Here is a 24,624-nt window from a genome sequence, read left to right as displayed (position 1 = left end):
GTTGTGACAAACTGTCTGGAAGTAAATTAAATGGAGCTGTAATGGCGGTGAGGTTTCTAGCCTCAGATGCATTGAGTTCCACATGTTTGGACGGACCTGGCATCTCCTTGGAAACAAGTTCACCCCAAGGGCCGGGCATACAAACTTGGCCAAATAATAACACCTAAGGCATTTAAGGCTAGATTCAATAGCAATAGCAGCATTGCAAGGGGCATTAATTAGGTGGTGACTGAATGTCGGAAGAATTGATTTAACTAGTAAGTGTAAGATCACGTGGTATGAAGCCATTGCATTGCTACCAGTAGTAATTAGAATAAAGAGATATAATAAATGAAGCCCCAAATGTCTAGTGGCCCAACCCATGTAGAAGTTTATTTCTCGTGCACCTAACACCTCCAAGACAGCTGTTCTTAGTTGCTTTGTGACTCTCTGCCCTACGGCAATTCAGGGACACAGGCTCCTTCCCTTGCCTGACTCTGCCTCCTACCAGGAACAGAAAGCACAATGTGGAAGAACAACTCCCACTTTTTAAAAGCCTTGGTCAAAAAGAGGCACATATCCCCTCAGCTATCATCCCATTGGTGACAGCTAGTCACATGGCTACACTAGTTACATGGAGGGCTGGACAAAATGTAGTCCCTACCTAGACAGCCACTTCCCAGCTACAGTTGTATACTATGGGAGAGAGGAATGGGTCTTGGTGGGGATTCTGCCATCTCTGCTTGATACCTTTGTGACAGAAGTTAGCCCAAGAGTGACAGGGGCATTCTCTTCTGCACACACAGAGGACAGTGGCTTTTGTTTAATGAGGACCCATGGGAATACAGTACCTCATCAGCACCTTGGGGTTGCCAGACCATTAACATTGGTGGCAGTCCCTGCTTGGGGGTGGAGCCTGTAACAGTGGCAGAGGCACTGGGAAGCACATACCATAGCAGGACATGTCAGCAAAAGCCAACTGGATGTGGCAGGAGGAACAGCTTGCATGAACAGAGCAAAGACATGTTCATGAGAACATGTGGGAGAGAGGCCAGGGACAAGAAAGTGAGAAAACAATCACTGACCCCCTTGGAGTTCCCACAGGAGGGGGCTGGGAGAAAAATTAAGCATAAAGAGCACCAGTAGTGTAGAGGATGCTTGAGGATCACAGATTTGAAATAAATTTCAAAATATGAGTACTTTAAGACTTTTAGCAAAAGCAGCCACTTTAGGCTGTATGTAGTTTCTTGGAGTTACGATTAAAAGGTAAAAATACTTTTTGTTTATATAGGTAGGTAGGTAGATATAGATAGATATAGTGCATTTGTTTAAAAATATAGTTACTACACCATAGTAACCCTTTGTATGTGCTTTTTGATGATATTGACTTGTTCAGGAATGAAATATAGTCAACCTGCCTCTTCCCTCCTCCCTGGCCTGCCATATCACTATGCTCATAATTTCCAGAGGCATGTGCACTCCCAGAATCAAGGGAGAACTGGTGACAAGGGCACTAGGCTCCCTGGTATTCTCTAGGACCAAGGAATGTCTCAGCTCCTGGTGGGTTTAAGGACCTGGACTCCACCTTGACCTACCCACATGCTGTTTTAGTGCCATGTATGGGAGTGCCACATTTTGAAGTGTGTAAGACAGATTGGCATTTTGCTAAAACTGCATGGAGACAGAACTGGTCTATAAGATTCTCCTATATTCCATTTGTTCTGCACTTGCCATGTGCAAAGACGTGTGCCAAGCATTTTGGTTAATTAATTCAGTCCTTACCAAAGATGGTGAAGTAGATATTAATTTATCCACTGTATAGTTGAGGACACTGAGCCTCAGGGAAGTTAAGTAATTCCTCCGGGATCACACAAGTAATAATGAAGTGGAACAGAGATTCAAAACTTGTGTTGTTAATTTCCAAAGCGGGAGCCCAACTTGAGGATAGAGACACAGGGTTCTCACTTAAACATGTATTTCCAGCACCGTGTGTAGTGCCTGGCATGTGAGAGGAACCCTACAGCAGATCGCTAGACTGGATATTTACTTATACTATCCAAAAGTAGGAAGGAAACATACCCATTTGTTTGAGGATTATGATGCTAAATCCTGTTAATTTAATCCTGAATATTCAACAAAATTCCTAAATATTTATGAAATAAAGATGTTCATATAATTGAATGGAAAATTAACTTCTTGGAACCAAGACAATTCTCAAATAGAAATTTGATTGATACTGAAGAGTTAATGTACCTCCCTTATTGCTTCACGTACACCAAGAATTCAGCTTATTATCTTACACATAACCTAAGAAATCTGAATATTTCATAAAGGTACATTTCAAAAACATCTCTTACTTATATTTTTATCATCGCAGGTGGACACCTTCCTTTCATAATATATTTGGAATTTACATTTTCACTGGTTCAATTAACTAGCACTGTGGTAAGCAGGCATTCTCCTATGAAAGCATGTAACAACTTTTATTACTTTTATGAAAATAAAACAAAAAAGAATGTTAAACAAGTTAACTTTCCAAAAAGTGTATTTTTATACCACACTAGCTACCGACATGGAAAATACATTTACTCATGTTGGAAATAAATACTACTGTGAGATCTTTCATTCTGGTAAAGTCAAAACACCATCTTGTTAATAACTACTATATTAATTTTGTAGCAAATTACAAAAAGACCATGCTGTCTAGTGTGCCATTCAGATGACATTTATGAAATGCTCTAACTTAACATGGTGACATATATTACATCTTTACAAGTTATAGCTTATAATCTCTGAGCAAAATAGACCTAAACCAGCAAAAAAAGAAAAAGAAAAAGGATGATGCAATATGAAATTATATCCCTTTGAGAACTACAAGGACTATAATTACATTGCTTCCTCTTAAAACCATTCTAGTATGTAACCATTGCTGGGAACAACAGTATGCAGAGACCCTCTTTACCCTTTTTCCGTCCTGAACACTCACAAGATTGAGAAAAAGTGTATTCCATTTGTACTTCGCTTTATTTGAACATGCTTCTGAATTTTACCTTTTGCACAACCCTTAGAGATTATGGTGGGGAAGTTTAGAAAGCAGTTTCTTGGAAATGTCTTTTGGAGGGGGAGGGGAGCTATAAAAATATACCAGCCTGACAAATGACAGGCATTGTGGAATGGAAAAGAAAAGACATCTCGATTTTACCCCAATGTAGAAGCTTTTCTTCTCAAATGAATATTTTCGACAGCTGAGCGGGATGATAAACAGCAGTATCACAAAACACTTAAATGGAAACAAGTATTATGATGTACATTATTCACCTGGCATTCTCCAACTCGTGACATTTATATGTGGCAGAACCCACTGCAGATTCATTTCTTTATTTTTGAAGTGGAATGAGTACCTTACAAAGGTAGCCTCTTATATTAATGTGGACTTTTCTTCTCTAGAGAGGCAGGAGCTTAAAGAAAGAAGTCATTGTATCTACACTAGAAATATATAGTAATTCTCAGGATCCATATCTTAGGGCTGAGTAAGCTCTTAGCAGGTAGAATATGCTGTGTAAATATAGACAAATAAATATATAGAGAGATAGGTATGTATTTATCCTTATAAGCACCAGCAGTGCTGTAAATGGTTAGATGTTTCACAAATGCCTTTTAAAAAAAGCATTGCTAAAACCAGTCTATTTCTAGAATTTATATTCAGATGCTTAGTAGTATAAATCCTCCAAATTGGCTCACTTTAGAAAGGCTGTGTTTCTTTGATGCTCAATGATTAATCCACCAATAATTTGATGAAATGCATGACTAAGTTAGAAAAAAAGAGTAAGACCGAGTCCCTAGGAATAGATTGATTCAGTGCAGTGGCAGAAGAGGTGACATATATTAAAGCAATAGTTCTCAAATGTTAGTGTTCCTGAGAATCACCAACAAAACTTTTTTAAAATGAAAATTCTTGGACTTGACCTTTAGGATATATTTATTTACACACACACACACACACACACACACACACATTTTTTCTTGCCTTATTTATTTGCAAAATATTTTAGCATTTACTTGTACATATTTGCGGGGTACAGTGCATTGTTTCAGTACATGCAGGTACTGCACAATGACTTACTTAGGGTGGGCAGCATGGTTTTGTACCCATAAGTCCACCACTTTTCCTCCTCTTCCCCCCTTCCACCTTTGGTAGCCATTATCCTACTCTCAACTTCTATGAGAAACACTTTTTTCTTTTATATTCCACACGGGAATGATATCATTAGGTGTTTGTCTTTCTGTGCCTGACTTACTTGACTTAACATGATGGTCTCCAGTTCCATCCATGTTGCTGCAAATGATAGGATACCATGTTTTTAAATAGCTGAGTTGTATCGCATTGTGTATTCCACAGGAATTTTAATTCTTTAGGTCTGGGATATTTCGCTGTGGACCATCAAAAGACTCAACTGTAGAAAAATGAAATATATGTTGAATATAGTTCGTATATTCTAAAATTTTTTAGCACTCAAAAATGGTATGTATGCTTGATTGAGACAAAATTTTTAAAAACTATGTATTGTGTTATTTTTTTTGAATGGAGACAAATTTGAGATAAGTATTCTCTAAATGGCTATTTAAGGATTCATAATTAGCTCTCTTCCAAAAGTGAGTAGGAATAGTGATTTCTGTAACTCCTATAATATTTGACAATATCTTCTAAACATATTTTTGTGATATAACAATTGATTTTAAATAATTTCTTTAGTTGCTAAGCAAATGCTTTGGGAGTGCTGCTATGCCAGGCACTGTGCTAGTCAAGGTGTATGTAATAGTGGATAAAAGAAATATTCAGGAATTGTTAAATTAAATTTAAGCTTCTTGAAATGTATTGTTTACTACTGTTATTTTTAAATGAACTATGGGGGTTTAATTTTTTCATTACCCATGATAAATCCATCCCAACTTCGGAATTTCTGTCTTTAAGTATCTCTACATATTTTAATCATGTATTCTGCCATCCACTCTCTGTGGTTTCTCCTCAGTGTAGAGCTTTGCCATGGAAGTGAGCCTGGTCAATCAGGTTTGAGAGCTGGCAGAAGCTAGACTACTCTAGTCTTTTCAGTTCCCACTGCAGAGCTCAGACTCAGATCACTTGCTCTTGGACCAGCAAAATCCTTCCTACTTTCAACCACCCATTCTCAAATTGGCCCACTGTACTTTGATTTTTTCAGTTTCAGGTCTTTCAAATGTCAAATGCCCTTCACTTTGGTCTGCTCTCTCCCACACAAGTGCTAAGGCCATGCAGGTTTTGTGACTGCTGCTGGTTTGTTCCCACTTGCTTCTCTTTGGGGTCTCTGGGGATAGCTGGTCACCCAGTTTTGTTATAAATATTACTTGTGACTTGTTTTTTGCTTTTGCTATTTTATGTTGGGATTTACAGAGACCAAAGAACTCTGTGGCCATAGAATCACTGACCCTGATTCCTCTGGAGTCCCTTTTGACTTGTACTGTCTGACTTAAACTGAACATGTGGAATGCATGGAAGAGCTGCAACCCATGCTCTTCTGTGGTTTGTCTTCCTGGTTGTGGCTTCCATTCCTCTCTCAACTCATCAACGTCTGTCATTTCCTCCCCTTCTCACCTACTCACTACGATATTCAACTCACATTGCACTGAAGCCCCACCCTAAGCCCAGATATTTTCTGGAAGTTTGTCTCTATGGATCTGGGGAGAGGAGGCACTAGAGTCGAGTGGGGATGAATAGAACTGACTGTTAGTGAGTAGCGGCTGCCAGGCATGAGAGCGAGGTCGCCGTCCACTGAGCCAGAATAGCCTGGGAATGGGAAGAACAACAAAAGAGCAAACTAAATCCACAATGAGTAGAAGAGAGGCAATAATTTTTTAAAAAGTAAGGGTGGAAATTAGTCAAATAGAAATTGGAGAAACAATAGTGAAAATGAGCAAACCCAATAGTTGGTTCTTCAAAAAGTTTAATAAAATTGATAAAGTGATTAATTAAAAGGAGAGAAAACACAAATTACCAACATCAGAAATAAAAAAATGGGACGTCGCTGCATATTCTAAAGACATCTAAAGGATAATAATACAATATTATGGATAATTCTTTGCCAGTAAACTTGACAACCTAAATGAAATGGACAAATTAACACAAAACACAAAAAGACATAGAACATTAACATAAACTTAACATAATAAGAAATAGAAAATCTAAATAGCTTTGTATGAATTAAAGACATTGAATTTGTTATAGTAAGTCTTTCTAAAAGGAAAACTTCAGCCTCAGATTACTTCACTGGTGAATTCTCCACAAAGAAAGAAATTATATCAGTACCACATAAACTCTTTCAGAAAATCAGGGAGGAGTATATACTTCCCAACTCATTCTGTAAGGGCTATCAAACTGTAATCCCATAACCTGACAAAGCATTAAAAGAAAATCCTGTATGAATATTCCATATAAACATGAATGTAAAATACCTTAATATATTGGCAAATCTAATCCTGCAATATATGATAGGACAATGCATCATGAATGATTGGCATTTATCCCAGGAATGCAAGGTTAGTTAAACATATGAAAATCAATTAATATGTCACATAAACAGAATGAAAAATTATTTAATAAAAATAAAAAAATTCCATGTAATCATTTCAATAGGTGCGAAAAACTTTTGAAAAAATTCAAATTTTCATGATAAATGCTCTCTGCATACTGGTAATAGAAGAGAACTTTCTCAGACTGAAAAGGGCATCTGCAAAGAACCTACAGCTAACACCGTACTTAACAATAAGTATTTCCCCCCTAAGATCAGGAACAAAGCAACAGTGTTTGCTCTTACAACGTCTATTCAACATTGTAGCAGAGGTCTACTGTAATGCAAATGTAAAAGTAAAAAGCCCTGAATATCAAGAAAGATGTAAAACTATTATTATTTGCAGAAAACATGTTACTGTACAGGCAGTGGAAGCATAAGAACTTGCATGGCAGGCCCCAGGTCACCCGCCCCGCTCCCTTTACCTCACTGTTGTCCTTCATAGAGTCATTCAAAATTGCTTTATAATCTAAGAATGGTGTGCTCACTTTGCAAATGCAGCTACAGAACAAATCCCTGAGTAACACCTCTGGCCAGATTGCTGCCCACTATCCCTTCCTAAAGAAACTCTGGAGCCATCAAAGCAGTCCATCCCAGAGGGGAGGAGCATTGTATATATTAGAATTTATTTAGAATTTGTTTAGAATTGCTGGTACCTGGTGGTAATGAAAAGCAAAATAAATTTTTACTCAATTTAATTATTGATTTTAATTTTTTTACAAAAGTACATCCCCTTTTCTGCACCATAGGAGTATTATTTTCAGAATCGCAGTAGATGAAAATGAATTTTATAGTACTTTATTAAATGGATGGGGGGAGAGGAGCAGATTTATACAAGTCATTCTGTATGCAATTTCTGAGTAAGGATGGCAATTGTGGAGGAAGAAGTGGTAAAAGCTAGGAGGAATTGCTAGTGCAGTATGACCTCAAAAACTCACAAGGTGCACGTCATGGGGTTTTATATGACCAAATGTTTGTCGAGTGATGATGTGAATGAATGAGTTTCCCAATAAGAAAGCGTAAAAGTTAAATAATTTCTATAAAAGAAAAGTCTAAGACATTCTGTAGAAAAGAAAAGAATATTCTGAAGAATGTACTCATTGGTTAAACAATTTCTTTTTTGCTCTCTTTTGTTTTTCTTTTCTGTTCAAACAAAACCCTCCAAATCTAATTTCCAGGAAAAACTTCCTTTTTAAAAATTTTTGACTTTGCTTTTCAAATTCTTACTTTTTTTTTTGGCAAACTCATCATTACCTCACTGGCTTTTAGTGAGTTCTGTGAGCAGATGAAATCTATAGAATATTAGATTTCCTCTACTTCCAGCCAAATGAGTGCATAAGAAGACATATATTTTTGCTGTTTTAAAAGTGTTGCTTCAAATTACTTAAAATATAGTGACTTACATAGAGAACCATTGATAAGGACAGTGTTCATCTAATTTTTTAATCTTGAAATCATACTTCATATCTACTTTAAACACAAAATTGCTATTTTCATATACACAGAAGAAATCATGTATGGATTATTTGATGCCTTGAGTTGACCCAGATAGAATTCTGTCTACTAATTTAGAAGATAAGTGAGGAAGCTGACTAGTGTAATTATTGCAGGATCTAACTCTTTTCTTTTGTTGCTAATATTAGCAATTGTCACCCAATCGACTGTGCACATCCACCATTGCTACACAGATGAGCACAGCAGTCTTTGGCCATCTGATCCAAAGTGGAGAGGTTCTGGGTGTGATTGCAGGGTAGTGTGTTGTAATCATTAGCAAACATCAGTGATGTTCAGAGGAATGCACAAAATAGCGCTGGGCTGCTTGGCTGATTCTTCCACTCTGATTTCAGCTCCTCCCAGGGCCATGGCCTTAGACTTCCTTGGGTCCAGCACTCTTCCTGTTGCTCTTACTAGATTTGTAGTTTTTCATAATCATAGTGAATTAAGCATAGCGGTTACGAGCATGGATTTGGGAGTTGGAATACTTAATCAATGCCTGGCCTTCAATAAGTATCTTGATACACCTAAGGTTTGATTTCTTTTTCTGCAAAATGAGGATTCATGCATTTTTACAAATGGTAAAATGGCTAAAACTCCTGCCACTGTTGTGATTTAGGAAGTAGAGGGAAAAGATAATAATAAGTCAGTGTAAAAATTAGTAAATTTATTTACTAAGTTAAGTGCTTTGAAATAAATTGGGTGAGGTCAAAGGCCCTGGGAGTGGCATTTTAAGGAAGGGAATTGCAATTTTAGATATGTAGTCAAGGAAGGACTCATTGAAAAGGTGACAGCTGATTTGAGATCTGAAGGAGATGAGGGGTCAGTTGAATGGAAATCTGGAGGAAGAGATCCAGCAGAGGGAGCAGGCTATGTAAACATCACATGCTGGGAGCACCCTGATGTGTCCAAGGAACAGAAAAGAGGCCACGTAGCTGGAGTGGAAAGATGAGAGAGAGGGGAAGGAACACCCTAAACCTCCAGCATTCTTGCTCCAGCTTCAAAAGACTGGCCTTTTCACTTTGCAAGTGTCTGCCCCACATCCATCACATACTCAAGAAAGGTTGAAAAAAGTTCAACTATCAATCATTTGATAAATTTTCCTGCCTACTGTTTGTTCTGTACCAGTGTGGAATATACAGAGAAGTAGTTCTCCTTCCCTGTACCTGGCATTTACTACGATCCAGAGATTATGCTGAATATTTTCACATTAACCATCTTAATTAATTCTAACAACAGATCTATGAGGTAGGTCTTATTATGCTCATTTTTATAGATAAACAAAGACCTAGGTAAATTTAGGTTGTTCAGACTACAGTTTATACTGTAGCCAGTAATTATGGCACATAATCTAAATGACTAAGAAATTTACATCATTTAGGTGAGGAAACACAGGACATGAGGAAGATCAATTGGAAGGCACAATACAAGCATGCAGGGCTAAAGCCACATGGCCCCTGGCTTCCATGGAGACTGGGCCACTTACTTTTCCTTTGATCTTGGAAAAGTCAGTTGATTGTTCTATAGGAGTGATAATACCTTACAGTAAAACTTACTCATAAATAGGAAAGCATGTATGAAATACTGTGATGCCATGCCTGTAATATATGCGGGCAATATTCTAAGTGCTCAAAAAGGTGGTTGATGTCATTACTGTCCTTGTAAGATAAGGAGCACTGGAAAAAAATCAAAGACTCATTTACTCCATAAAGGATTTTATAAATAAATGGTGTATGACCTGCCACATGTAAAGTTGCCTTGTTGGATCAATGCTCCCTTGGGCAGCTTATGGTATTTTCAGGCAAGCATGTAAAAATTATGACACAAGTTAGGCATGGAGGAAGAGCATGATGGAGGCAGCAATACAAGGCTGTGAAATACAAGAGAAGGGAACATCCTTTAATGTGGGATGAGCTTAGTATTGAAGAAGCTAGAAATGGGTAGAGATCGTGCCTGGTGAGACAGGCCTTGGATCTGAGGTCTCCCATCTGTTGTACTATCAACATGTACCTCTTGCTCCAGTATTCCTTTCAGCATACAGATATGCCATTTCTTCCATTTACAGACTCTCCTGATCACACTTTCGTCTCTAGCTATTGTCCCATTTCCTTGCTGTCCTTTTCAGTAAAACTCCTTGAAGGACTTGTCTACACCCATGCCTCCGTGTCCTGTTCTCCTCATAGCTCTTCTGGGCCTTCCCTCTCATCTTTACTCTACAACTTCTCTTGTTAAGGTCTCTAAGGGCCTCGTCTTTCTAAACCCAAGGTAACTTCTCAGTGTTCACTTGACATGCAAGCAGCGTTGGACAGAGTTCGTCACTATTTTTCACTGGGGTTCCAGCATTTCACTTTCTCCTGGTTTTCCTCCCAAATCCTTGGCTACTTTTCTGTATCCTTTGCTGCTTCCCCTGACCACTTATTGTTGGAATGTTCCAGAACTCTATTTATGTGTCTTTCCTGTATCTACACTCGTTCCCTTGGTGATATTTACTTCAAATACCATCTGTGCACTGACAGTGCTCAAATAAATTCCACACTCATATTTGAAATTAAGTACTGTACATGTAGCAGATATCTCAACATTAATGTTTCCCAAACTGATCTGATTTCCCCTCCAAACCTTCATTCAAAGCCTTCCCCATCTTAGTTAGTGGCAACTCTATCCTTCCAGTTGCTCAGACCAAAAGCTCTTATATTAACTTTAAATTCTCTTTTTCTTAGCATCCATATATAATCCATCAGCAAATCATATAGACTCTATCTTCAAAAATATCCATAATCTTTCATTCTTCCTAGACTTAATAATTCCTTTGTTTATATCTGTCTAGTTTTCTGTCTGTCTACCTATCTACCCACCCAAGTATAGCTGTTTCCTCTATACAACCCACCATTCTTCTCAGAAAGTCCTGTCCCTTTTATTTAGTATACACCAATAGCTCTCTGGGCCTCCTGCCCATCCATCAACCTAGAACTTTCCACTGACATCTGAATCCTCATCTCCTGGATCCCATGCCTTCCATTATTGTTGTGCTTGTTTGTTTACTATCTCATTTGCTGGAACCATATTTTTGGGACAGGAAGTTAAACTTTTTAAATCCTTGCAAATCTAGAAAATGTCTTTATTCTTTTTTCACAAGTAACTGATAGCTTGAGTTGGTATAGCATTCTAGATTGGAAATAGTTTTATTCACAATTTGGAGTTTTGCTTTTAGTTTTATGCTTTTACTTATATCTTTTGCTTTATTTTATTGGTCTCTGACAATTTTTGTCTCTATATTTTCAATATTTGAATGCTTGATGAGACTGCACTTTGATGTGGGTTTTTCTCCCCATTAATTTTGCTAGCCCTTGATAAGCCCTTTTAAACTGTGGTTTCATGGCTGAAAAAAAAAGTTTATTTTGTATTAATTCTTTGATAATTTTTCCCTTAACCTTTTCCCCTGTTTTTTTGTTCTGTCTCTCTTTTTTATTTTATGCTTTCTAAAGAACTTTCTAAACTTTCTTTTCCAATACGTCTATTGAGATTTTTATTTTGTTTATTATATTTTTAACACTTAAGAGTTTTTCCTTTATAGATTATTTCTTTCTTAAGGCCTTTTCTGGTCTGTATTTTTAAATGGATGCAACTTTTAGCTTTCTGGGAATGATAATAACAGAGGTGTTTTATTTAGTTGTTATTGGTCGACAATTTCTTCTATTTCTATTATCTGCATTGTCCCCCCCTGCCATATTTTTATTTCTCTTCTTCCTCTTCCCCCTTTGTTTTTGTCCCTGTCTTTCATGCTGTAAATTTTGCACCAATGTCTGATGAATGTTTGATGTCTGTTCTATTCTACAGTGTAGTGGTAAAATACACCCCAAATGGGGTTTACTCTTGGGTGTGTGAGCAGCAAGAGAGCTTTTCTTTGCTGCGGGCAGAGGCCCAGATATTCATTCTGAAGGTCCTCCCCTATACCTTTCCTCCTAATGACTGTTGAGATCTAATAAAAATGGAGCTGGTTAATTTCAATTTTTCTTGACCATAAAACTGATATCACTATTGGGAAAAGTAGTTTGTTCAGCTGTGTGGAGTTGAAAAGGAGACCTGAAAATCTAAATACTTTCTATGTAGAATTCCTCTAATTCATGATTCTTAACCTTGGTACTATTAATATTTTAGGCTAGACAATTCTTTGTCGTGGGGCATTGTTATGTACATTGTAGGATGTTTAGCAGCATCCCTGTCCCTTACTTACTAGATACCAGTATAACCCCTCCCTCAATTGGACAACCAAAAAAGTCTCCAGCCACTGCCAAATGTCCTCTGGGGGCAAAATCACCCCTATCTGAGAACCACTGCTCTAACTTCAGGCCCGTATCCTCTTCCTTCTTTCAGTGTTTTGCCATCTCCAAGTCTCAAGGCTTTCAGAGGTTCTCTAGGGAATATCAGTTCTCTTGTTTTAGGAATCCAGTTAATCTGGAACCCAAATTGTAGCTTCTCATGTTATTAAAGAATGTTGTTAGTATTTATTTATATTTCTTCCTTTGAATTTTTTTGTGAAATTAATTTCCTCTCTATTTTTTTCTCTACTAGTCTCTTTAAATTTGTGGGTTATACTTTTTTTAAAATTTCTACTATTTTATTGAGGTATTGGGAAAAAGAAGAAATAAGCACATGCTTAATCTGAACCAAATATTTTATTTTTAAACACACATATTTAAATATTAGACTTAGTCAATATCTATATCCTTTTTCTGGACCAAGAAAATAACTTTATTGTGATTTTTACTCTTTCCATTCTACTATTCTTCATGGATAATTTTGTATTAATTTTATCAATTCCTGAAAGAGCCATCTCTAGTAAAGTCTTTATCACAATCAACTATATACCTAAATTATAATTTAATTTACTGTATTCGGCAATAACATCTTATAGTGGCAATCTAGACTGAAACAGAATCTTCTGTTTCAATTATCTTATGAAGGAAGAGACTATAGATTTAAATTATTTGGATAGTTACTACACGAAAACTAACTTTTCTCTTCCCTTGCTTTGCTCTGGACCACAGGCACAGCAACCAGTATGTTTCTAAATTCTACTCCTGTTTATATTGCTGTTTCTTAAGCTTCTAAGAATCTCAGGGTGCAGTGCACCTCTGCTAATCTTCATCCAAATTCTGCTACGTTTCAGAGTTTGTCTTTAAGAAGGTTTTGAGCTAATGGAGTGATCAAAGTTTCAGGACTCCAATTTTGGCTGCTTAAGAAGATAATTCTTGAACAGGTGAAGGATGACATGAGGCTTTTGATCCATGTAATTCCTTTTGCCTGGTATGATAAGCAAAGGTATCTCTGCCAAACTTTTGTGGAGCTGTCTCATATCTTATTTGGGTTCAGAACTTGGAATTTATGTTAAAGAGTCAAATAAATGTTTCCCAATGCAACTTCATCTATGATGAAGCTAATGAAAATTCTCTCTAGTCATCTAGTCTTCTTCTAAATCCAGTTTATAGAAGTTTTGTCAGGCAAAGTCTTTTGTAACTTCTACTTCCAACTAAATAGGGTAATAGTAGCTAGATTTATTCTCCCACATTAAAAAAAAATAGGGACAAAATATATTAAACAGTTGTTTGCAAGACCTTGGACATCAGACAATGAAGACTTTGTTCTCTGAGAAATAGAAAATAAATTATTTGAGTATTACAATTGTCCCAGATTACTGCCTTGAGAAAATTTCCAAGCCATATTATAGCGAGAGGGAACCCAGATAAAATCCAGAGGATTCTCTAATTTGAAGAGATGGAGCCAGGAGTTTCAGGAATCCAAAGTGGTTAGAGTTTGCAGAGAGAAGAGAGGCACACAGAGAGATAATTCTATAGATCTTCAGAGTATCTTCTTTAAGTATTCAACTGACTGCTGATCCTTGCCTGTGTGAGGTTGGAGAAACATAACCTGAAAGGATCAAAGGTAATTATTCGTACCTCTCATGCAGTGCTGGGAATAGTTTCTGTTTCTGCTAGCCAAACTGGAGAAAATTAATGATTCACAGGGCATTGGTTGGAGAACTCAAAAGGGTCTGCCTCAGTGGTGAATAGTCCTAGGCTGTTAGTAGCTTCAGAACCACCTAATAAATACTAAGAGCAAGACGCAGAAAGAACTGTTGCTGAGTAACTTAACTGCATCCCAGAGCAAAGCTCAGGAATATTTATAAAAACACTAAAATATCTAACATTCAACAACAAAAAAATTCACAATATCCAGCACCCAATCAAAGATCACCAGGCTTGCAAAGAAGCAGGAAATTGCAACCCATAATGAGGACAAAAATTCGTCAATCAAAACTGACACAGAACTGAAACAGATATTAGAGGTATCATGCAGGTATATTAAAACAAATATTATACCTATATTCTAGAAATTCAAAAAGGTATATAGAGACATGGAAGGAACAAAAGAGATACAAATCAAAATTTTCTCTTTAATGCTGAAGATAAAGTAATAATGCAGCCAGAGGAAAAAGACACTTTAAATACAGAGGCAAAACAATAAGGATGACAACATATTTCCTGTCAGAAATAATGAAAACAAGATAGTGGAGCAATATTCTTAAAACACAAAAAGAAAACAAATTGTGTATTTAGAATTCTATACCTGGTAAAAATATCTTTCTGAGATGAAAGTGAAATAAAATATTTTTTGCAGTACATAAAATAAGAGTGTCTATCACAAGCATATCTGCACTATTAGAAATGTTGGAAAGAAGTTCTTCATGCAGAAGTAAAATGATATTATATGGAAATATGGACCTATACAAAGATATGTAAAACTCCCAAAATGTTACCTATGTTGATAAATATATAAAATACTTTTCTGATAATTTAATTTCTTTAAAAGATAGTTGACAATTTAAACAAAAATAACAACACTACAGTAAAGGGTGTATAGATATAATGTATGACAATAATAATAGAATGGTTAGGAGGGAAGAAAAGGAAGTATACTATTGTTAGATTTTTAATGCTAAATGTGAAGTAGTTTATCATGTGAAGGTAGATTGTGATTATGAAGTAGAAGAAACCACTAAAATAGTACAACAAAAGGTTATAGCTAGTAAACCAACAGGGAGATAAAATGAAATCATAAAAAATATAAAATAATGCAAAATCAGGCAAAAAAGAAGAAAAGAGGAACCCAAAACAGATGGGAAAAATAGAGAGAAAATAATGAGATAATAGATTTAAACTTAACCATATCAATAATCATGTTAAATTTAAATGTTCTAAATACTCCACTTCAAACCAGAGAGTGGAAGATTTAATAGGGAAGTAAGATCCTACAAATTGACCATATGCTGCCTATAGGAAATGCATTTCTGTTATAAGACACATATAGGTGAAAAGTAAAGGGCAGAAAAGATGTATTAGACAAGCACTAATCATAAAAATGCTGGAGTGAATTTACTAATATCAGAGAATATAGATTTTTAGAGCAAAATATTACCCAGGATAATGGTAATTTCATATTACAAAAAGGGTCATTTTATCACTACGACATAACAATTCTTAATATTTATGAACAAATCATAGAGCTTCAAAATACACAAAATCACAAATGCAATTTAATTTCTGGTCAATGCTATTGTATCTATGAACTTTTGCTGCTTAAGCTAATGGCTTAAAACAATAAAATCCTTTATTTAGGATTCTGTAGTTTGGCTTGGTGCTGGTCTGGTCTGTCTTGGCTGATCTCTTCTGGGCTCTCTCCTTTGTCTATGCTAGCTAGCTGGTCACATGGCAGTTATATAACCTAGGAAGGCATTACTCACATATCTGGTGGGTGGCAAGCAGGCTGTTGCATGGGATCCTGGGATCATGGGACAATTATTAGCTGGTGCACCTCAGTTCTCTTCCACATGTCTTCTAATCCTCCAACAGGATAGCTTGAGCTTATTCACAAGCTGGTCTCAGAGTTCCAAACCCACAAAGAGAAAGTAAACTCCAAATTTGTGAACTTTTTTAAACCTCTGCTTACGTTGTTTTTGCTAGCATCATATTTGCTAATATTTAGCCAAAGAAAATTAATAGGTCAACCTCAGGTTAGTGTGGAAAGATTCTACCACAGAGCATAGAAAGATGCTATAGACTTGCTTATAGCATGTCTAACTATAAGTATATTTTTAAAGGGAGGGAGAATGCCCTTCTCTCTTTCTACTTCTTGGTGGACAGGAATTGGTCTTAGAGTATGGGTAGATTTGTGTTCTCTCACATTAAAAAAGGAGAATCTGCAGCTAAATTATACAGAAGTAAACTGTATATTTTCAGTTGACTTTTAAGAAACTGACTGGAGTTCAAATGTTTCATAAAGTTTGCTGATGACATGAGCTTATATACAGAAAAACCTGTAGACTCTTCCAAAAAAACTGTTATAACTGATTAACAATTTCAGTAATGTTGCAGGATAAGAAATTAACACCCCAATTCAATAGCATTTTTATACTCCAATAACTAGCAGAAAATGAAATCAAGAAAGCAAGCCCATTTACAATAGTTGCCAAAAAAATAAAATACCTAGGTATCAATTTTACCAAGGAGATGAAAAATCTCTACAATGAGTACTACAAAACACTGCTGAAAGAAATTAAACAGGGCACAAAAAAGTGGAAAGACATACCATGTGCTTGGATGGGAAGAATTAACATCATGAAAATGTCCATTCTATCCAAAGCAATTTACAAATTCAATGCAATCTCCATCAAAATACCTATGACATTCTTCACAGAAATAGAAAAAGCAAACCAAATGTTCATATGGAACAACAAAAGACTCCAAATAGCAGAAGAAATCCTTAGCAGAAAAATAAACCAGGGGCATAACACTACCTGACTTCAAATTATGATACAAAGCTATTGTAACCAAAACATCATGGTACTGGCATAAAAACAGACACTTGATCAGTGGAACAGAATCGAACACCTGGGAATCAACTCACATACATACAGCCAACTGATCTTTGATGAAGGCAGCAAGAACATACATTGGGGAAAAGACTGCCTCTTCAGCAAATGGTGCTGGGGAAATTGGACATCCATACACAGAAAAATGAAACAGGACATGTTCCTGTCACCATATACCAAATCAACTCAAAATGGATTAAAGACTTAAATATCAGACCTGAAACCATAACATTACTAAAGGAAAATATAGGAGAAACATTCCAGGTAATAAGACTGGGCAAAGACTTTATGAATAAGACCCCAAAAGCACAAGCAATAAAAAAAAAAAATAAATTAATGAGATTATATAAAACTAAAAAGCTTCTGCACAGCAAGGGAAACAATCAACAAGCAGAAAGACAACCTACAGTATGGCAGAAAATATTTGCAAACTATACATCTGATAAGGGATTAATATCCAGAGCATACAACCAAATAATCCAATTTAAAAATGGGGAAAGGAGACAAATAGACACTTTTCAAAGGAAGACATACAAATGGCCAACAGATACATGGAAAAATGCTCAACATCACTAGTCAACAGAGAAATGCAAAACAAAACCATATTGAGATATCGTCTCACTCCAGTTAGACTGGCTATTATTAAAAAGACCAAGAATAACAAATGCTGGTGAGGATGTGGAGAAAGGTGAACTCTTCTACACTGTAGATAGGACTGTAAATTAGCACATTCATTATGGAAAACAGTATGGGGGTTTCTCAAACAACTACAGATAGAACTACCATATGATCCAGCAATCCCACTACTGGGTATATGTCCAGAGGAATGGAAGTCATTATGTTGAAGGGATACATGCACTCCCATGGTCATTGCAGCTCTATTTACAGTAGCCAAAATATGGAACCAACCTAGGTGTCCATCGACAGATGACTGGATAAAGAAAATGTTGTATATACACAATGGAATACTACTCAGCCATAAAAAAGAATGAAATTCTGCCATTTGCAGCAACATGTATGAGTCTGGAGAAAATTATGTTACGTGAAATAAGCCAGTCTAGGAAAGAGAAATACCACATGTTCTCACTTATATCTGGGTGCTAAGAAAGAAAGAAGGAAAGAAGGGAGCAGAGGAAAGGAGGGGAGGGGAGAGGAGGAGAGGAGAGACCACCACAATTCATTGAACTTTCAGAAGGAGAGAACAAACCTAAGTTTATTGGAGATGGGCAGAGGGAGGGAGGTTTTGGGGCAGGACAGTTTGGGTAAAGTGCATAAAGAAATATTTTGATTTGTAATAATGAATATGCTAATGATAATAAAAAACACTTGGCGATATTTAATGGGCAACATATTACATAAGGTCTCATGCTCTTAAAAATTAAAAAAGTGATAAAGCCTTATATCATTTTACTTATAAACTACATTTTAAGATTTACTAATATACAGAAATTATAATCTGCATGATCTATATGTGTTATACAAACTTTTAGATTAATGAAATGGTAGTAAAGTTGTCATCTTACTAATTTGCAGCAGTTTTTAATATGGAGAGAATCGTTTTTGACAAAAAACACTTTGATCAGACTTAGGTTTTGGCAGGAAACAAGGCAATAATGAACACTTTTGAGATGTTCTGTGTGAAAAATTGAATGACAGTCAGGTGTAAAGAGAACAGTAGACATGTTTTAGGGGAAAGCAAGGAGGAAGTAGAGAGAAGCCACAGAAATGGTGGGTAATTGGAGTGCAGAAACCTATGAAAATCTCCAGTAATAGGCAAACTAAAGCAATATGATGAATTGCAAAGGAAACCTCTCACTCTTCTTTCACCTTAGATTTTTAGTAAAGTTTAGTAAGAGTTCTTCTTCTTGAAATTGAGGCAGTAGCTGAGTTTCACCTCTGGGTGATACAGTGCAGTGATCTTGGGTTATATATGGAGATTCTGAAACGGAAGAAGCAGAAATTTAGGGTCAGGGTGATATGAGAAGTCTTACAAACTTAAGGAGCAATTTCATCCTTCAATAGGAATAGAGTTAGGGTTACAGCCAGTTTTATCTAGATTTCAAAAGTCAAGGAAGCTCCAGTTCATACATGTCGTGCATTAAAATAAGAATATAATGAGATACATAAAAGGTAAAATTTTGACACAGAATACACTTTATTTCTCTTTACCTTTTTCATTCTTTCTTGCTCTTAATCTTTAAAAGGCTACTCTTTACATGTGAGGAATGTATAAGATTATTCTTTGACAGAGATATAATATATGCCCAATCCCTGAAGATACTTGGTAGCTGTGACTAAGACTCATACACGTGAAGCACCAGCAAAAAGTAAGGCCTAAATTATAGGGTAATGTACTTAAATTGTTGTAAGCATGTAATCAGAGGCCTATTGATTTTCATGGCTGTATGTAACACATACCCACCAATACATGCCATTTATTTTTGCAGCCAGAATCAAATCCCTATCTTGAGTAATTACCTGGTTTGCATGGGGCTGGGTGGGAGTGGGGGTGAGAAACAGCCAGGCACCCGGAGGCAGTTCATAGTCTTTGCTCATCTTTCTAAACCTATAGAGTCTTTGAGGTTGAGATTCGTTGTTACCTACAGCTGCATCTGGTGAGTATATATCTCTTTATGATTTCAGTGAGTCTCTATTTCTCAGATGAGGAAAAATGAGGCAGTCGCAGATTTTAAAAAATTCTTTAATTTGAAAGCCCTTCCTTACAGCTTCATAACTGAACCCCAACCTCATATGATATTTTTAATATCCTTGAAATTAAATGTAAATCAAACCATGTCTTTCCACATGTAAGTTACTTTCCTCTATGGTAACCCTGCCTCCAAATGTAAGAGCTGGATTCCTTCCAAGTGAAAGAAAATTAGGGGGAGAAATTCCAGTGACTATGAAAAAGAGTTGATGTCTGTATCCACATCTCAGTCTTAGAGTCCTGAGTTACTATTGAATTTCTCATTTTTATTTCACATTTAATATACATGTGTTCCCTTATGAAGAGTATTAGCTCTTAACTTTCTTTAACCAACATAGTATTATACATGCATATAGTAGATGAACATTATATATTTTTATATATTTTCATTTTTCTCAAAACAGCATCTTAAAGAGGAAAAATAGTGTTTTAGCTGTCATTTGCTTGAAACTGCTCTAAAACAAGCAACTTTTTTGCCTTTTTACCACAACCTTAATCAACTATATATACTTACTTTGGTCAAATGATGCTACAAATGAATCATAAATATACTGAAATATTCCTAAAAGGAGAATTGTGGGGAAAGAAAAATTCATCACGGTCAGTATTAGTAGCCATAAATGTATGCTATTAATGGAGAACTTTAAACATTGTTAAAACCTTCACGGGATGATGTTATCATAGAAAGATTCTTCCTTAATTTAAACACCTGGCACGTATAAAACAAGTTTGGATCAGCAATACAGTAAATGAGAGGAATGAAACAAAGTCATAAAGACTAAATTAACTACTGGCTCTTTTCTATTTTCAGTCTCTACATGTCCATATCTGATTTCTTTATATAGTAGTTAAAGCTTAATTCCCTGTTTCCCTTTTAGTCCTATAGTACTGACTTCTCTGGGGTTTATTTTCATTCAGTTCTAAATATTCACCCTGTTCAGCCTCCCATGTTTTGTGTCAGGAGGAAAAATACCTTATTACCTTCTTGTCTGCTTAACATTTAAAGGTTTTTCCCCCCTCCCTCCCTGTCTTGTACCTAATGAGCAAATTATCTAAAAATAGATATGTTCATCATCTACAACATGTTGTATCTTCTCCAGATTGGAGGCCAGTGTGATTGTAAGAGACATGTGTCTGGCAGACAGTGCAATCAGTGCCAGGATGGATTCTACAGTCTACAAGAGGTGGATCCTGATGGCTGCAGTCCCTGTAACTGCAATGCCTCTGGGACAGTGGATGGAGATATTACCTGTCACCAAAATTCAGGCCAGTGCAAGTGCAAAGCAAATGTTATTGGTATGTGTCATGCAGAAGTTCACAGTCACGTCTCTATTGCCATCTGTAATAAAATTCTCTATTTGATTTCTTAACTGAAGAGTAAAGCAAATTTCCTTGCTCAAGGCAGGCTGGAAAAAAAAACAATTTGGATGAAATTAACTGTCTAAAAATGATTAAATTAATAATTCTATCAAACTACAGCTTGAAGCTTAGTTTAATCAACCCTTTGGAAGTTTCTTTATTCCGTAGATACGTTGGTTCACATGGTCCCATACTAATAAGTCATAGAAAAATATAATTTGCTTACTGCATAGATGTTTCTTTTAGAAAATTAGCACTTTTTCAAAATGTTTTACACTTAATGAGTTCTAAGCAAATCATTTCCATGCTAGTTTTCTTAATAGACTAAAATAAATGGATTTTTTCAAAATGTTCTGTGCTACAGGGTCCTTTGTGATAAATCTTTCCATTTTTTCTATTATATTTCTTTGAACTGTTCCTATGAAATGCAAAATAAGTCAACATAATTCCACAGATCATGTATATTGCGAGGGTTAGTTATAAAGGGCCAAATAATTTTAATTTTGTAATTCAGTGCCAAGCTGATTATAATAAACAGCTACCTTCAGTGTTATCATTTTTTTTAATATAAGGACGTGCTTTTTTGTTTGTTACTCCCACAGGTATTTTTCAGAGGGTTAGTTATAAAGGGCCAAATAATTTTAATTTTGTAATTCAGTGCCAAGCTGATTATAATAAACAGCTACCTTCAGTGTTATTTATCATTTTTTTTAATATAAGGACGTGCTTTTTTGTTTGTTACTCCCACAGGTATTTTTCAGAAATTAGATTTGATTATAGCAATTTATTACATCCAACATTTTTGAGGGGAACCACCGCCACATAAGGACAAAATTTATCAAGTGCCCAAAATGCACTATGTACATAATGCACTTTGAAATTTTGATATATGAGAATATTATGAGAGGAAAGTTTCCTGATGAAGTGAGTCCTGTATTGTATCTGAATGTGTCTTGGTTCATATAGGAAGTTTTAAAAGGACCTTTGCCTTTCTATTGTCATTCAAGGCACCAAGTCGTCCATGGTTTTTCTAATACTGACCTGAACCTTACAGTAATAAAAACATGCCTGACAGTGATAAAACACACAGACACACACACACACACTCACAGAGACACAAAATGCATACACATATATACATGTACACAAATATACTTACCGTTCTGAATAACATTTTCATTTCTGTGATATAACTCCAAATCTAATAATTTAACTTTTATCTATGTAGATATATATACATCATGTTACCCAATTCAACTAGACAAGCATTTCAATTTAATTTAATAAAAATAATATGAACGTGCTTGATAGTATTATACAAGATTTCTCTGGTTTAAAGGAAGAGTACATTGCAATCTATAACATAACTTGCATTTATGCATTGCAAGCATACAAACACTAACTTTTTAGAAAGAAAAAATAACTGGTAAAGAGAAGCACATCTTTGTATGTGTTATCTGTGATGCTGAATGAATTCTAAGACCTTTGAATTCAATCTATATGGAATCCTTTGTTCTTTAATGTGAGATGTATTTTAAATTCAAGATGTGAAAATAAAAGTTAAAGCAAGGCCTTTAAAGACAAAGAAATGGCTACTTTTCTATATCAATGGAATCTTTCCCATGATGGTTAGATTCCAGAGCTTGAGGAAAGAAAAAAACTCTAAATTTACTTAGAATTTATTATGACCTCCCTGCTATTTACCAATTTTATTGGTTGTTCCAGATAGTTTTCTGCAGGAAAATATAAATATATATGTTGTGAAGACTAAATCATCATTTTAATATTATTCTAAATTATTATTTATAGAGAATTACTATAAATGAAATACATTTAATAAAATATAATCTTTATGTGTATAGATAGATATAGATATTTGTTTACTTTCTTAATGGGATTAGTAAGTAACCTCATTCAATTTTGCCTTGTTAATATGAAAGAAAAAGAAAAGAAAATACAAATGTATGTTGTATATGCTTCAGAAAGCCAGCGGTTAGAGTTAACAAAACTGTTAAATCTTACTAATGATTCTATCACCAGTAAAATACATTAGCACCAATAATTTTATTAAAGTAGGTCATTCATCTAGAATAAAAAGGGAGAGGAATGTGAATTAAATGCCGAGTGTGCTAACTCGCCTGTACTTGTTAGCACCGAATGTGATGCCCTGTAGGCCTTCCTGAGTATCGTTAGGAATAGATTACCTGTCAGGAATATGTATGGCATATTCAAATAAGCACTGCACATATTTTTAAAACTGATATGATATGAATCCATGTAGACCAATTTTAATAGTTCAAAATGAGTCATAATTCTTGTTAACAATACAGTTATTTTTAAAATTTGCGGCAATAGTGGTCCTTTTTTATTTTCCTTATTGAAATTAAATGATATGCCTTAGGTGAGTCATTCATCACTGTTAAAGAACTTGCCTTCCTTTGGAGTTCTTGAATTTTTATCCATATATACACATGTATATTATATATTTCCTTCCAGTTTAGGAAAAGCTTTTCTACATATGAGTTCCTTGGTGTGTTTTTGACCCTTATTTCAGGACTATTTTTTTTTTATTGCTAATACCAATAGCTTGAAATAAACGTTTTAGATGATTCAGCCCCACATAGTCAACTATTTAAATTCATGAATATATGAAGACTATCTAAAGGAAGTATTTTACATATAAATATTTACTATTCTAGTTATTTTTTTTTATTCCTTTGCCTTGTAATACCCTTTTTGAGACTAACCTAAGTTGCCAGAGATTTAAATTTAGGTGATAAAACATTTTTCTCTGTTTATAAAATGTAGATGTGTAGTCCTTTAAGTAGAAGTAATAGAAAGAGCAGAATTTATCAGTGTTTAAAGAGGTATGTTCTGAATCACACAATATGACAAGAAATGTGATTGCTTTATGAGCCAAGGAGAGCGTAATTTATATTAATTGAGAATGATAAACTACAGGAGCATACAAAAGGATTAAAACAAAAATTATTCTGGATAAGTTTTATTTATATTAATTATTTAAATGTGTGATATGCAGAAATATATGCTCTTGTCACAAAAATAGTTATCAGCTTAATGATTTTTTTTCTTTTTTTCCAGCTTTACTAGGGTATAATTAAATAAAAATTGTATATATTTACAGAGTGCAACATGATGTTTTGATATATGTATACATCGTGAAATGATTAATTCAAGCTAATTAACATATCTATCATCTTACACACTTACCATGTTTTTGTGAAGAGAACATTTAAGATCTAATCTTTCAGCAATTTTCAAGTATACAGTACATTATTATCAACCATCAGTCACTGTGCTGTACAATAGATCTCCAGAACTTATTCATCCTAACTGAAACTTTGTACCAGCTTAACATTTTATTAAACATTTTTTTAAAAATTCTGATTTCTAGGAAAATAACTAATGTGATAATATGGAATTTTACTACACTTTTAAGTGAACATATTTGTCAAAATAGTTTTAATATTTGTTAAAGAGGAAAAGAGCTCCAGTATTTATAACAGAACCAACACTTGCATTAAGCATTTTTC

The 24,624-nt window shown here is 35.2% G+C and overlaps 1 protein-coding gene across 1 annotated transcript in view; it reads left to right on the top strand.

Annotated features, from left to right (window-relative positions):
• The window catches only part of LOC103598363 (usherin-like), a 195,774-nt gene that overhangs the window by 87,495 nt on the left and 83,655 nt on the right, over positions 1 to 24,624 (top strand). The window contains exon 9 of the mRNA XM_008582355.1: positions 20,812 to 21,007. Within this exon, the coding sequence (XP_008580577.1) occupies positions 20,812 to 21,007 (196 nt within the window). The remainder of the gene's footprint in view (positions 1 to 20,811; positions 21,008 to 24,624) is intronic.

The sequence above is a fragment of the Galeopterus variegatus genome, unplaced genomic scaffold (genome assembly GCF_000696425.1).
Source record: "Galeopterus variegatus unplaced genomic scaffold, G_variegatus-3.0.2 Scaffold2586, whole genome shotgun sequence".
NCBI lineage: Eukaryota > Metazoa > Chordata > Mammalia > Dermoptera > Cynocephalidae > Galeopterus > Galeopterus variegatus.
The sequence above is the reverse complement of the archived record's forward strand: the minus strand, read 5'-3'. Positions and strand labels throughout refer to the sequence as shown.